Raw genomic sequence first — 14545 nt, 5'->3', positions numbered from 1 at the left:
GCAGACAGGCTATTTACTCCTACAATATGGGATGAAATATGTACTGAAAACACAAGGGAGAAAACAAACAACTCCTTCCGTAAAGTTGAGTGTGTGTTTTGTTGTGTGTGTGTGTCTGTGTTTTGTACTGTAGTGTGGGGAACTGGTGAAGCTGCAGTTGACTGAAGCCAATCCCAACCTGCTGGAGATCGGCAGCAACCAGGACGAAACAAAGAAACTGCTGGATGAACACCAGCAGCTCCTGATCAAACTCAAGGTAATAATCTCATTAGGAATACAGTAGAGCGACATACAACTAATGTGTCAGCTCAGGTGACATAAGTACACTATTCTGTTATTGATACTGTATGTATCTATTTGGACATATTCGAATGAGACCATGCTGGGCCACGAGGATGAGCTGCCCATTGGGCATATTACACTGAACAAAAATGTAAATGCAACATGCAACAATTTCAAAGATTTTACTGAGTTCATATAAGGAAATCAGTCAATTGAAATAAATAAATTATACCTATGGATTTCACATAATTGGGAATACAGATTTGCATCTGTTGGTCACTAAAGGTAGAGGCCTTGATCATAAAACCAATCAGTATCTGGTGTGACCACCATTTGCCTCATGCAGCGCAACACAGGTCCTTCGCATAGAGTTGATCAGGCTGTTGATTGTGGCCTGTGGAATGTTGTCCCTCTCCTCTTCAATGGCTGTGCGAAGTTGCTGGATATTGGCGGGAACTGGAACACGCTGTCGTACACGTCGATCCACAGCATCCCAAACATGCTCAATGGGTGACATGTCTGGTGAGTATGCAGGCCATGGAAGAACTGGGACATTTTCAGCTTCCAGGAATTGTGTAGAGGTCTTTACGACATGGGTGATGGCGGCGGCTGAATGGCACGGCAGTGGGCCTCTTGATCTCGTCACGGTATCTCTGTGCACTCAAATTGCCATCGATAAAATGCAATTGTGTTCATTGTCTGTAGCTTATGCCTGCCCATTCCATAACCCCACTGCCACCAGGGAGCACTCTGTTCACAACGTTGACGACAGCAAACCGCTCGCCCACACAACGCCATACATGCTGTCTGCCATCTGCCCTGTACAGTTGAAACCGGGATTCATCTGTGAACAGCACACATCTCCAGCATGCCAGTGGCCATCAAGGGTGAGCATTTGCCCATTGAAGTCAGGTCAAGAACCTGGTGAGAACAACAAGCACGCAGATGAGGTTTCTGATAGTTTGTGCAAAAATTATTTGGCTGTGCAAACCCACAGTTTCATCAGCTGTCCAGGTGGCAGGTCTCAGACAATCCGGTGGATGTGGAGGTCCTGGGCTGGCGTGGTCACACATGGTCTGCGGTTGTGAGGCCGGTTGGATGTACTGGCAAATTCTCTAAAACTACATTGGAGGTGGCTTATGGTAGAGAAATTAACATTAAATTATCTGGCAACAGCTTTGGGGGACATTCCTGCAGTCACTATGCCAATTGCATGCTCCCTCAAAACTTGAGACATCTGTGGCATTGTGATGTGTGACAAATCGGCACATTTTAGAGTGGCCTTTTATTGTCCCCAGCACAAGGGACACCTGTGTAATGATCATGCTGTATAATCAGCTTCTTGATATGCCACACCTGTCAGGTGGATGCATTATCTTGGCAACAGAGAAATGATCACTAACAGGCATGTAGACAAATTTGAGCACAAGTAGAGAAATAAGCTTTGAGAGAAATAAGCTTTTTGTGCGTATGGAACATTTCTGGGATCTTTTATTTCAGCTCATGAAACATGGGACCAACACTTTACATGTTGCGTTTATATTTTTGTTGAGTGTAGTTACAGTTGAATTCAGAAGTTTACATACACTTAGGTTGGAGTCATTAAAAYGTGTTTTTCAACCACTCCACAAATGTATTGTTAAACTATACATTTGGCAAGTCAGTTAGGACATCTACTTTGTGCATGACAGAAGTCATTTTTCCAACAATTGTTTACAGACAGATTATTTCACTTATAATTCATTGTATCACAATTCCAGTGGGTCAGACGTTTACATACACTAAGTTGACTATGCCTTTAAACAGCTTGGAAAATTCCAGAAAATTATGTCATGGCTTTAGAAGCTTCTGATAGGCTACTTGACATCATTTGAGTCAATTGGGGGTGTACCTGTGGATGTATTTCAAGGCCTWCCTTCAAACTCAGTGCCTCTTTGCTTGACATCATGGGAGAATCAAAAGAAATCAGCCCAAAACAAATTGTAGACCTCCACAAGTCTGGTTCATCCTTGGGAGCAATTTCCAAGTGCCTGAAGGTAACACGTTCATCTGTACAAACAATAGTATGCAAGTATCAACACCATGGGACCACGCAGCCGTCATACCCCTCAGGAAGGAGACGCGTTCTGTCTTCTGGAAATGAACGTACTTTGGTGCGAAAAGTACAAATCAATCCCAGAACAACAGCAAAGGACCTTGTGAAGATGCTGGAGGAAACAGGTACAAAATATYCATATCCACAGTAAAACGAGTCCTATATCGGCATAACCTGAAAGGCTGCTCAGCAAGGAAGAAGCCACTGCTCCAAAACCGCCATAAGAAAGCCAGACTATGGTTTGCAACTGCACATGGGGACAAAGATCGTACTTTTTGGAGAAATGTCCTCTGGTCTGATGAAACTGTTTGGCCATAATGACCATCGATATGTTTGGAGGAAAAGGGGGAGGCTTGCAAGCCGAGGAACTCCATCCCAACTGTGAAGCACAGGGTTGGCAGCATCATGTTGTGGGGGTGCTTTGCTGCAGAAGGGACTGGTGCACTTCACAAAATAGATGGCATCATGAGAAGGAAAATGATGTGGATATATTGAAGCAACATCTCAAGACATCAGTCAGGAAGTTAAAGCTTGGTCGCAAATGGGTCTTCCAAATGAACAATGACCCCAAGCATACTTCCAAAGTTGTGGCAAAATGGCTTAAGGACAACAAAGTCAAGGTATTGGAGTGGCCATCACAAAGCCCTGACCTCAATCCTATAGACAATTTGTGGGCAGAACTGAATAAGTGTGTGCGAACAAGGAGGCCTTCAAACCTGACTCAGTTACACCAGCTCTGTCAGGAGGATGGGCCAAAATTCACCCAATTTATTTTGGGAAGCTTGTGGAAGGCTACCCGAAACGTATGACCCAAGTTAAACAATTTAAAGGCAATGCTACCAAATACTAATTGAGTGTAACTTCTGACCCACTGGGAATGTCATGAAAGAAATAAAAGCTGAAATAAATCATTCTCTCAACTATTATTCTGACATTTCACATTCTTAAAATAAAGTGGTGATCCTAACTGACCCAAGACAGGGAATTTTTACAAGGATTAAATGTCAGGAATTGTGAAAAACTGAGTTTAAATGCATTTGGCTAAGGTGTATGTGAACTTCCAACTGTATATGTCACTTGTGGTGACATTTAGACTGTGATTAAAGCTTCTTCAGTCCCGGCCTTGTTTGACTATAACTCATTGAGACAACATGAATGCTTTTCTTCTCTCAGAGATACTTCAGAGAACTTTTTCAGTCACTTTCATTGCCAGCCTGGGTGGAAAATGAAATGTTCACAGCAGCCCTCTCAATGTTGATTTATATTATTTCCAGTCAAAGCTTTTTTCCCCTGGCCTTGTTATAGACTCCTGCACAATGGTTATTTTGATCCAGGCCATTCATTCCTAGTGCCAAGCACTCATTCACTTTTTCCACCTACTGTCAGGTGTTTGAGTTATGCCTGAGGGCTGAGCATGTTCAATCTTATTTTATACAAGTATGACAATATTGGCAGAAGCATGTGAACAATTGATCTTCTGCATTTAAATCTTATGGTCAGATGGTTCCTACATATTTAGCTGTTGCTGCCCTTAGATATGCATTTGCAAATAATAGCTGCTATTCGGTGCCAGCTCTCACAAAAAGAGGGACTAGTTGTTCACATGGGAATACTATTAATTCACAATCAGATGTATGATTTTAGCCCTCATATTGTCCCAATGCCACAGAGAGACTTCGTTCAGTAATAAGAAGGAGATTCAGCTCCTTATTGTGATTATGCACAAGTGAAAATGTTATATTGATCTGAATGTACAGTTGCATGACTCAATGTCATTGATCATAAGGATTCCAAAATAGAAGGTTAGGAATTAGTTTAATTATCACCTATGTGTTCCAGTGTGGAGGCAGAATATCTCCAGTCATCTTCAGTAAGACATCAGAGTTACTACAGATTTAGACCTATGAACAACCCCTCTAATTAAAGAGGTTTTACCACAAAACAATCCAAAACAGATTTACATTTGGGATGGAATATGTTGTTGGTTCATCCACTGCTTTTAATTCAGCAAGGCTTTGAACTTCTACAAATATAATTTTAAATGTGTAGTTTACAGTAGTGCAATTGAACAAAATGTAAATTAATCGCTCCATTAACAATGTTGATTTACATGCAAGTATAAAAATTGTAATTTTATGTTTTTTATTATTAATGCAGAGAAGATACTTCAATGAGCCAGGTATATCTTATTGACTTCTGTCTTTTTTGTATGATCCTTTCTCTCTTGACAGAAACATGAGGCAAGCGTGAGGGCTCTGCTGGAAGAGGCAGACAGGATGGCAGAGGAGAAGAAGGAGAACGAAGGGGAGGTGTACGAGGCCATGGCTAACTCGCTGAGCGATGCCTGGAGGACCCTGATCTTAATGCTAGAGAAGCGCAGGTCGCTGTTACACCTGGCCTCAGAGTTCTTCGACAGGGCCCTGGAGGTAGGAGGGCTAACAGAAAGGAGATGTTGTAGCTACATAGAGAATACATAGAGCTACATAAACCATACATATACCCAGATCTCACTTCTAGAGAAGTGCTGGTTTCTGCTACACCTGGCCTCAGAGTTCTTTGACAGGGCACTTGAGTTAGGAGCCAGGCAAACAGAAACAGAGCCATTAAAGGTACATTATAGCTACATAGAACACACAAAGAGCATACATAGAGCTGACATAGACCATAACCCTAACAGATCAGAGCTGATTTTAAGTTAATGTACATGTATGCCTCAGGTGTTTTCACTGCACTAATAAGCATGTAACAAAGTGACCTTTCAACCAGTTCTGTGGTTCTGAAATGAAAAGTTCATTTTTAATTTTGTTTGTTGGAGGAAATGTAACATTTCATGATATACAGCATCCAGTGTTGTGTTCTTGTTATTACTGCTGTTCTAGAGTTAGTACATCTGTTTCCTCCTTTCCAGTTTGCTTTAAAACAACATTAAAGGAAACAGCAATTTTTTTAATCAGTTTTGTTAGCATTACGTTATTGAAAAATATTTTCCTAAATAGCAGTGTAAATGACGAGGGGCTGTAATGTAATCCTGTTTTTACTGCAATATAAATACACAGGTCATAGATACTGTATCACGGAACCCTGTTCACAAATGTACTGTTAATATGGCACAATGGGGCAGTTTCCTTGTTATTAGTCCAATGACAGTGGCTCCAACCAAGAGCATTGAGTTGTGTGATACTGTACAACCACTGTAACTTACCCAGGCACTAAATGAGGGCCACCCTAAATGCTCCCGCACAAAGCAGACACATTATTGTGATGATTATGAAACATGATGAGTGGTTGTGTGACAGATACAGGATTCAGGTGGTTCTGTAGATGCTCTGTAGATGTGACTGAAAAGTTTAAAAAAATAGCAGAACTGTTTGTACTGTTTGCCCTTTACATGTTTCATCCCTGACCAAACAGTGCTTCTTGTTTCCTTTGTTTACTTCTCTATCAAATCTACTGTGAGTGAATTAAGCCTTTTGAGATCCCCATGAATACATGTGCAAAGCCAGAGCCCATGCGAGTATAAATGACTCTATTGTCTAACTATACAGATAGATTTACTATATCTTCCTCCACCTCTTGCAGTTTGCTATCAGAATAGATGAGGCAGAAGAGTTCCAGAGCAGAGAACAGGAGCTGGCAGATGCTGAGTGTCTGAAAGAACTGCTCCTGAAACACAGCGTTATGAAGAGAGGTGAGTATATGCTGATACACCTACAGTAATACCTCCCTTAGAGAAATTATGTGTTTATTCCCTTTGAGCAATGACATCCGGGTCACTGCTCCAGATGTCTGATACTTGATACACAACCTCAATCTGGTCCTGACAGTCATTCAGTCACCTCTGCCCTCCCTTGAGAGAATCATTCTCCTCTTAAAGTTCCTGAAATGTGATGATTTTACCCTGCCTTTCAGTCTCCAAGGCACTGAGAGCTAATGGAGAGATAGATATATGCTAGATGTGAGAATGAGTTGCGTTCATGTCATATCAACAGCACAGGGCTAGGACTGAGACGTGTCAGTAGAGTAAAAGCTAGTTGTCATTCACATGAGCTGGTTGAGGCTGCTGAGGGCCACAGGGGCCCTCAGCAGCCTCAATTGTAACGGTAATATAAACAACAGGCACTCTTTCTCATGATAGTATTTGATGAGAGATTACACTTTAGTGTGAGGTACGTTATTTACTTTACAAATTGATCTATAACAGCTGTATTTACACAACCCAAAGCTGGATCAAACTTTTAATTTGGCTTGATACTCCAGCATTTTGAATTTTAGATAAAATATTTTATATGAGGCAATGTCACCTTTACAATGTCACCTTTTATTTGAGGGTATTTTCATATATATCTGTTTTACCGTTGAGAAATGAAAGCACGTTATGTATCTAATCCCCCCATTTGAAGGTGTCATAAGTATTTGGACAAATTCATTACATTTGGTAAAAGGTTTTGTATTTGGTCCCATATTCCTAGGACACAATGACTACATCATGCTTGTGACTCTACAAACTTGTTGGATGCATTTGCAGTTTGTTTTGGTTGTGTTTCGTATTATGAATTATTATTTCGTATTATGAAGTGCCCAATAGAAATGAATGGTAAATAATGTATTGTTTCATTTTGAAGTCACTTTTATTGTAAATAAGAATAGAATATGTTTCTGAAACTTCTACATTAGTGTGGATGCTACCATGATTACAGGTAATCCTGAATGAAACGTGAATAATGATGAGTGAGAAAGATACAGAGGCATAAACATTATGCCCACCAAAAAGTATAACCTCCCCTGTTATTGGTAATGGTGAGATGTTAGCATGTTTTGTGGGCATAATCTTTGTGCATCTGTAAATTTCTCACTCATCATTATTCAAGATTCATTCAGGTGTTTAGAAACATATTTTATTCTTATTTACAATAGAAGTGACTCCAACATGAAACAATACATTAATTACCATTCATTACTATTGCGCACAACATAATCTGAAACACAACCAAAACAAACTGCAAATGCATCCAACAAGTTTGTAGAGTCACAAGCATGATGTAGTCATTGTGTCCTAGGAATATGGAACCAAATCCACACCTTTTGACTAAATTGAATGATACTTATACTTATATAAATACTTATGACACTTTCAAATAGGTGGATACATAAAGTGCATTCATTTCTAAACGGTAAAACAGATATGTATAAACATCATCAATCTGAGTATTACGGCTCTCGTTGGTGGTAGGAAGAGTAGACCAAGGCGCAGCGTGGAAAGTGTTCATGATTTTAATTTAAAAAACACTCAAACAAAATAACAAAATCGAAAACGAAAACACACAGTTCTGTCAGGCAACAGTAACTAAACAGAAAACAAGATCCCACAACCTAATGGTGGGAAAAAGGGCTGCCTAAGTATGATCTCCAATCAGAGACAACGATAGACAGCTGCCTCTGATTGGGAACCACACTCGGCCAAAAACAAAGAAACAGAAAACATAGAATTTCCCACCCGAGTCACACCCTGACCTAACCAAACATAGAGAATAATAAGGATCTCTAAAGCCAGGGCGTGACACTGAGCAGCTAACCGATTGCTGCAGCTGTACATAGCACATCTGTAAATAACCCATCCAATCTAACTACCTCATCCCCAAATTGTTTTTATTTACTTTTCTGCTCTTTTGCACACCAGTATTTCTACTTGCACATCATCATCTGCACATCTATCACTCCAGTGTTAATTTGCTGAATTGTAATTACTTCGCTACTATGGCCTACTTATTGCCTTACCTCCTCATGCCGTTTGCACACACCGTATATTGACTTTCTTTTTTTCTATTGTGTTATTGACTGTACGCTTGTTTATTCAATGTGTAACTCTGTGTKGTTGTTTGTGTCGCACTGCTTTGCTTTATCGTGGCCAGGTTGCAGTTGTAAATGAGAACTTGTTCTCAACTAGCCTACCTGGTTAAATAAAACATTTAAAAAAATTAAAATGTATGAAAATACCCTAAAATAAAAGGTGACATTCTGTACTGTCGCCTCATATAAAATATTTGATCTCAAATCCAAAATGCTGGAGTATAGAGACAAATTAAACTTTTTAGCTTCACTATCCAAATAAATACGTAGAGGAGTATACATATTGTTACACATGTCCAGCATCTGCTCAAAGATGTTGTATGTGCAAATGAAATCATATTTTCCTATTCTGACCCATATCTGTCCCTCTGGTCTACTGGAGAAGTCAATGCTGGTTATAAACAAGAGTGTCTTTCTAATGAGAAAATTGTAAATGTTACAGTATCAAGTAATTCAGCTCTTTGCAGCTATTGGTACTATGAAATGCTTTCAAGTAATAGTAAATAAACCATTCTTCCCTCTCTGTCTCTCCTCTCTCTTTCCCTCCCYCCCCCCCCCCCCCCCACCTCAGGTCTCCTGGAGAAGTCCATGCTGGTTCTGAATAAGAGCCGTGATCTTCTAGACTTCCTGAGAGAGTTCCAGACAGAGGAGGCTCTACAGAGGAGCGAGGCGTTGCAGGGGGCTCACAGCAGCTGTGGCCGGGTGGAGAGTCTTATGGAGATACTGCAGGACAGGAGGAGACAGGTGGACCAGCACATGAAGCAGCAGCTCCTTGACCTGGAAGTCATCCTCAGCATCTACCAATGGGATCGGCAGGAACAGGAAGTGAGTCACGAAATGTCAATATCCAAGATCAATCCATGTTAGAAATCTACTTTTTACTTAAAACCTTTACCTACCTTATATGCAAGTAGACATAAATGTTCTGTGGCATGACCTTTGGATAATAAGTATGGTATTAGAAAGTGCATCTGATATTGAACTGAGAGAATACTTACCTAGGAAAATATGATACCATCAGTCTTGTTGACCCATACGGGGTCGTGTTAAGATGATGAAAGCACAGATGTCTCTGGCTGTGCTTCATAAAGGTTTGCTACTCTATCACGTGTGATTCAGTTGGTAGAGCATTTTATTTTATTTATTTAACCTTTATTTAACTAGGAAAGTCAGTTAAGAACAAATTCTTATTTACAATGATGGCCTACCCCGGCCAAACCCTAACCCGGACAGCGCTGGTTCAACTGTGCTCAGTCCTAATTGACTCCCAATCAAGGCCGGATGTAATACAGCCTGGATTCAAACCAGGGTCTGTAGTGGTGCCTTTAGCACAGAGATGCTGTGCCTTAGAACGCTGCGCCACTTGGGAGCATGCACCGCCAGGGTTGTGGTTTCAATCCCTGTATGCACTCACTATTGGCAGTAGCTCTGGCTAAGAGCGTCTGTAAACATGCATCCACTGCTTAGTGTCAGGGAGAGCAGTCATGAAGTAACATGTTACCTGATCTATTGCACCTTTACCCAAGTATAAGTTCATGAATAACTGATTGTAGTGATAATACATTGTATTCTTTTCAGGTAACCCACTGGTTCAAGAGCAATGCTGACTTGTACTTTGAAAGAGATCATTTGGGCTCAACTCTCACTGAAAATGAAGAGCTCCTTCAGGAATACAAGAAGTTTGAAGAGAAAGCCAAGGTATGATACTTTAAATATGAGTATATTATGGGGAACACATTTGCTAAGGGTTTGACTGTTATTTTCATTTGATTCGTTGTATCACACAATAGACATGGAAAATGTGTAGAATTGCAGGAAATGTGCTTTAAAACGGCAATTTATTTGATCTCTGCCAACAAGAGGGGTATGAACAGTTTGAACAGTTTGGGTTTGCATGGGTTGAGAGGTGAGGGTTTGTTACTATGCCGATAAATGACAATATCCATACGGCCCTTTGCCACCTAGGGAATTTGTGTGACTGGACCTTAGTACTTCTGATATCAGTCATACTGTGCCCTTATAATAATGCATGTTGTGTGTCTGTCTGTGTGTGTGTGTGTGCGTGTGCCTGCATCCTGTCCTGCAGGACTGGAGTGAGTTGGTGGAGAAGTTGCTAGCCCAGGCCTCAGAGCTGCTAGCGGGGGAAGCAGAGGGCCGGGCTGAGGCTGAGACGGGACATGTCTCTGAGAGGAGTCTGGCTCTCAGAGCCCTGCACGAGCACTTTTGGAACCTGATGATGGGCCGCCTCGCACACTTACAGGAGAGCAATGCGTTCTTTAGCAGCGCCAACAAGGTACGGTAACCGAGAACCAAAAGGAAAAATTATAACCTCAAATAAAAAGTCCAGGCACTTGCGTGGGTTTGAAAGGTAAAAGCCTTTAAAGGGGCAATTTTTGAACTTATAAATTAATGATATGTACCCATTGATTCTTAAAGAATTTAAAATATAGCTTATAAATGCCTCATTAGTTTAATTCAACTGTCGTACCCCATCAGAACTAAACATATACGCTTGTTATACTTCAATGTTTGTAAACAACGTAAATGTAAACAAACATTTTTTAGCCCCAGAACACGGTTAAAACCATAATTTGACTATCAGGGATGGTCAGTCTGGACAGTCCTTGCATCCATAGCCTCATCCCTCAGTTTTTACTGAAACAGTGGTGGGGAGTACACTTTGATATTGTTTAAACTGCTGATTGCCCTTTTAATGTATGGGCTCAGACATGATTAAAATACACCAATAGGTATGTACATAACCCCATTAGGAGAGTAGGTGGCACAGTAGTATTAGTAGTAGAAGGTAGCTGGTGTAACTATATATATCACCTACAGGAGAGCAACACCTTCTTTAACAGTGTCAACAAGGTACAGTAACTTCTGTCTTGTGGCGACAAATAAGCAGGGTCAAGATAGTAGTTACTAATTAGTGAACATAGAGATAGAACGGTTCTATAGCTATACTAGTGTAACCTTTAGGAAAAACATGCCTTCCGTGCCAACAAGGTAGCTACTGAAACTGTACATATGACCTTCAGGAGAGCAATTCATTCTTTATTAGTGCCAACAAGATAGTGACAGTAACTGTACATATAATGTGCCACATAAACTGTGCCAATAAGGTACTGTAGCTTTAACAAAAAAATTAAGGCTAAACTTGTAGGATATAGACCATCCAAATATATGAGGACACTCTTGCCAGATAGCTGTTTAAAAGTATTTATTTAGTTGGAATATCTATGTAGTAAGATCCATATCTTTCCTGCAGTTAAATGACCAAATTGCCCTCTAGTGGCCTCATGGGTGGAATGTTATCAATATTTGTCACTATTTCATAATTAGTCAACCTTATTTTAAAAAACTAGCTGAAAATCCAGTGTTTCTATGTCAAATGGTTTTGTTATATTTCAGTCTTCTGTGATGTACATAAAGTGGAGAATTGGGATGCAAACTCAAAATGTAATACATTTCAAAGTACAGGTGTCTTCTTAAGCCCATAACCATGTACAGTACCAGTCAAAAGTTTTTATTCTACATTGGCAAAAAAAAATATTATTTTGCATTGTAGAAAAATAGTGAAGACATCAAAACTATGAAATAACACATATGGAATCATGTAGTAACACCCTTGGCATTCCCTTGGCATTCTCTCAGCCAGCTTCACCTGGAATGCTTTTCCAACCATCTTGAAGGAGTTCCCACATATGCTGAGCACTTGTTGGCTGCTTTCCCTTCACTCTGCGGTCCAACTCATCCTAAATCATCTCAATTGGGTTGAGGTCGGGTGATTGTGGAGGCCTGGTCATCTGATGCAGCACTCCATCACTCTCCTTGATCAAATAGCCCTTACACATCCTGGAGGTGTGTTTTGGGTCATTATCCTGTCGAAAAACAAATTATAGTCCCACTAAGCTCAAACCAGAATGGAAGGTGTATCGCTGCAGTATGATGCTGTAGCCATGATGGTTAAGTATGCCTTGAATTCTAAAAAAATCACTGAGTGTCACCAGCAACAAAAAAAACACACCATCACACCTCCTCCTCCATGCTTCACGGTGTGAACCACACATGCGGAGATCATCTGTTCACCTACTCTGCATCTCACAAAGACACGGCGGTTGGAACCAAAAATCTCAAATTTAGACTCATCAGACCAAAGGACAGATTTCCTCTGGTCTAATGTCCATTGCTCGTGTTTCTTGGCCCAAGCAAGTCTCTTCTTATTATTGGTGTCCTTTAGTAGTGGTTTCTTTGCAGCAATTCGACCATGAAGGCCTGATTCACACAGTCTCCTCTGAACAGTTGATGTTGAGATGTGTCTGTTACTTGAACTCTGTGAAGCATTTATTAGGGCTGAGAATTTCTGAGGCTGGTAACTCTAATGAACCTATCCTCTGCAGCAGAGGTAACTCTGGGTTTTCCTTTCCTGTGGCGGTCCTCATGAGCGGCAGTTTCAGCATGGCGCTTGATGGTTTTTGCGACTGCACTTGAAGGAACTTTCAAAGTTCTTGAAATGTTCCTCATTGACTGACCTTCATGTTTTAAAGTAATGATCGACTGTTGTTTCTCTTTGCTTATTTGAGCGGTTCTTGCCATAATATGGACTTATGGTCTTTTACCAAATAGGGCTATCTTCTGTATATCACTCCTACCTTGTCACAACACAGCTGAATGGCTCAAATGCATTAAGAAGGAAAGAAATTCCACAAATGAACTTTTAACAAGGCACACCTGTTAATTGAAATGCATTCCAGGTGACCACCTAATGAAGCTGTTTGAGAGAATGCCAAGACCGTGCAAAGCTGTCATCCTGGCAAAGGGTGGCTACTTTGAAGAATATTTAATATAAAGTATATTTGGATTTGTTTAACACTTTTTTGCTTACTACATGATTCCATATGTGTTATTTCATAGTTTTGATGTCTTCACTATTATTCTACAATGTAGAAAATACTAAAAACAAAGAAAAACTGTTGAATGAGTAGGTGTGTCCAAACTTTTGCCTTGTACTGTATGTGAGGTGTATACTTTTGTTTCATAGTAGATTTGTTTAAGAACACCAAGAAACACTATTGATTTAACCCACTGCAGTAAAAGGTTAAAACACGGAAAACAGACTAGCTACTGACAATGCGTTACGCTCTCACACAACATGCTATACATATCATGTGCCGCCTTCTATAGCAGTACCAATGAGGTGGCTATGTAACCGTAGATATCACATTCAGGAAAGCAATGCGTTCTTTAGCAGTGCCAACAAGGTATTTACTGTACCAATCATGTGCCCTACAAATATGTGAAGAGTGTAATTATTATTGAAGCACTAAGTCTTTGAGGTCCTTACACAGCATAGTGATCTAGTGACTTGAATTTGATTTGAATATGCTGCCCTCAAGTGGACATCAAGGGCACATTTGTGCCATCTACTGCATCATAAATTGTTATTTTTATTATAATGGAAAATATTACATTTACTCAGGACTTCCGTTAAACTGTCTATCATGTTTACATGATTACTTTTATGTACAATGTCCTATCCTCTAATTTCTGTTTATGTCAGGCTTTTGGGGTCCTGGGAACTGTTGAGAGTAAACTAAAGGGGTTGAAGAGCCAGACACTACGGTTGCCTAAGTTGGCCAAAAAGCACGAGGAGCTGCTGCGAAGCATTAAAGAGTCAGCCACCGACCCTCTTCAGAGAGGACAGCTCATACTGCAGAAGGTTGACCCACAGAGGTAAAGTACACGGCATCCATATTAGGACATCCTCAGTCCTCAGTCTCAAAACCTTACTGCCACCCTAGTCAAGTTTAAAACCTGCAGTGGTCAAGTATCACCACAGCCTGCTTATTGCTGGTGTAGCAAAACTAAGATTTTAAATATGCTTGTTAAACTGTATGTGATGCAAAATAGGCCTTTATTTTGATAGACGGATGATCGATCAAGAATGCAGATATTATTATTACTACATGGAGCATTTGACAGCATACATGGCTCTTACTGTATTTCTAGTACCCAAGTGGAAGGGGTGAAAAGGATGCTGGGATATGTGAGAGACCGGGTTGATACTCTGAGCCGGGAATGCCACGCCCACCGAGCACTGGCAGCCAAGAGACAGCAGCTGGTGTCCACATGTGAAGACCTCATAGACAAGGTACACACAAGCCTTAGGTTGTGTCCCTAATGGCACAGCCTATTCCCTCCATAGTGCACTACCTTTGACCAGGACCCATAGGGCTCTGGTCAAATGTAGTGCACAATATAGGGAATAGGGTGCCATTTGGGGCTAAACTTTAGCTATCTTTTTTATTGCACTCCTAT

General features: G+C 40.6%; 1 protein-coding gene across 1 annotated transcript in view; it reads left to right on the top strand.

Annotated features, from left to right (window-relative positions):
• LOC111977601 (coiled-coil domain-containing protein 141) overlaps positions 1–14545 on the top strand; it is a 48361-nt gene that overhangs the window by 11516 nt on the left and 22300 nt on the right. The window contains exons 2-9 of the mRNA XM_024007108.2: positions 134–256; positions 4609–4803; positions 5957–6065; positions 8796–9049; positions 9803–9922; positions 10311–10517; positions 13788–13960; positions 14237–14378. Of these exons, the coding sequence (XP_023862876.1) occupies positions 134–256; positions 4609–4803; positions 5957–6065; positions 8796–9049; positions 9803–9922; positions 10311–10517; positions 13788–13960; positions 14237–14378 (1323 nt within the window). The remainder of the gene's footprint in view (positions 1–133; positions 257–4608; positions 4804–5956; positions 6066–8795; positions 9050–9802; positions 9923–10310; positions 10518–13787; positions 13961–14236; positions 14379–14545) is intronic.

This window comes from Salvelinus sp. IW2-2015, linkage group LG2 (assembly GCF_002910315.2).
Source record: "Salvelinus sp. IW2-2015 linkage group LG2, ASM291031v2, whole genome shotgun sequence".
In the NCBI taxonomy this organism is placed as follows: Eukaryota; Metazoa; Chordata; class Actinopteri; order Salmoniformes; family Salmonidae; genus Salvelinus; species Salvelinus sp. IW2-2015.
This window is presented reverse-complemented; position numbering and strand designations above follow the sequence as displayed.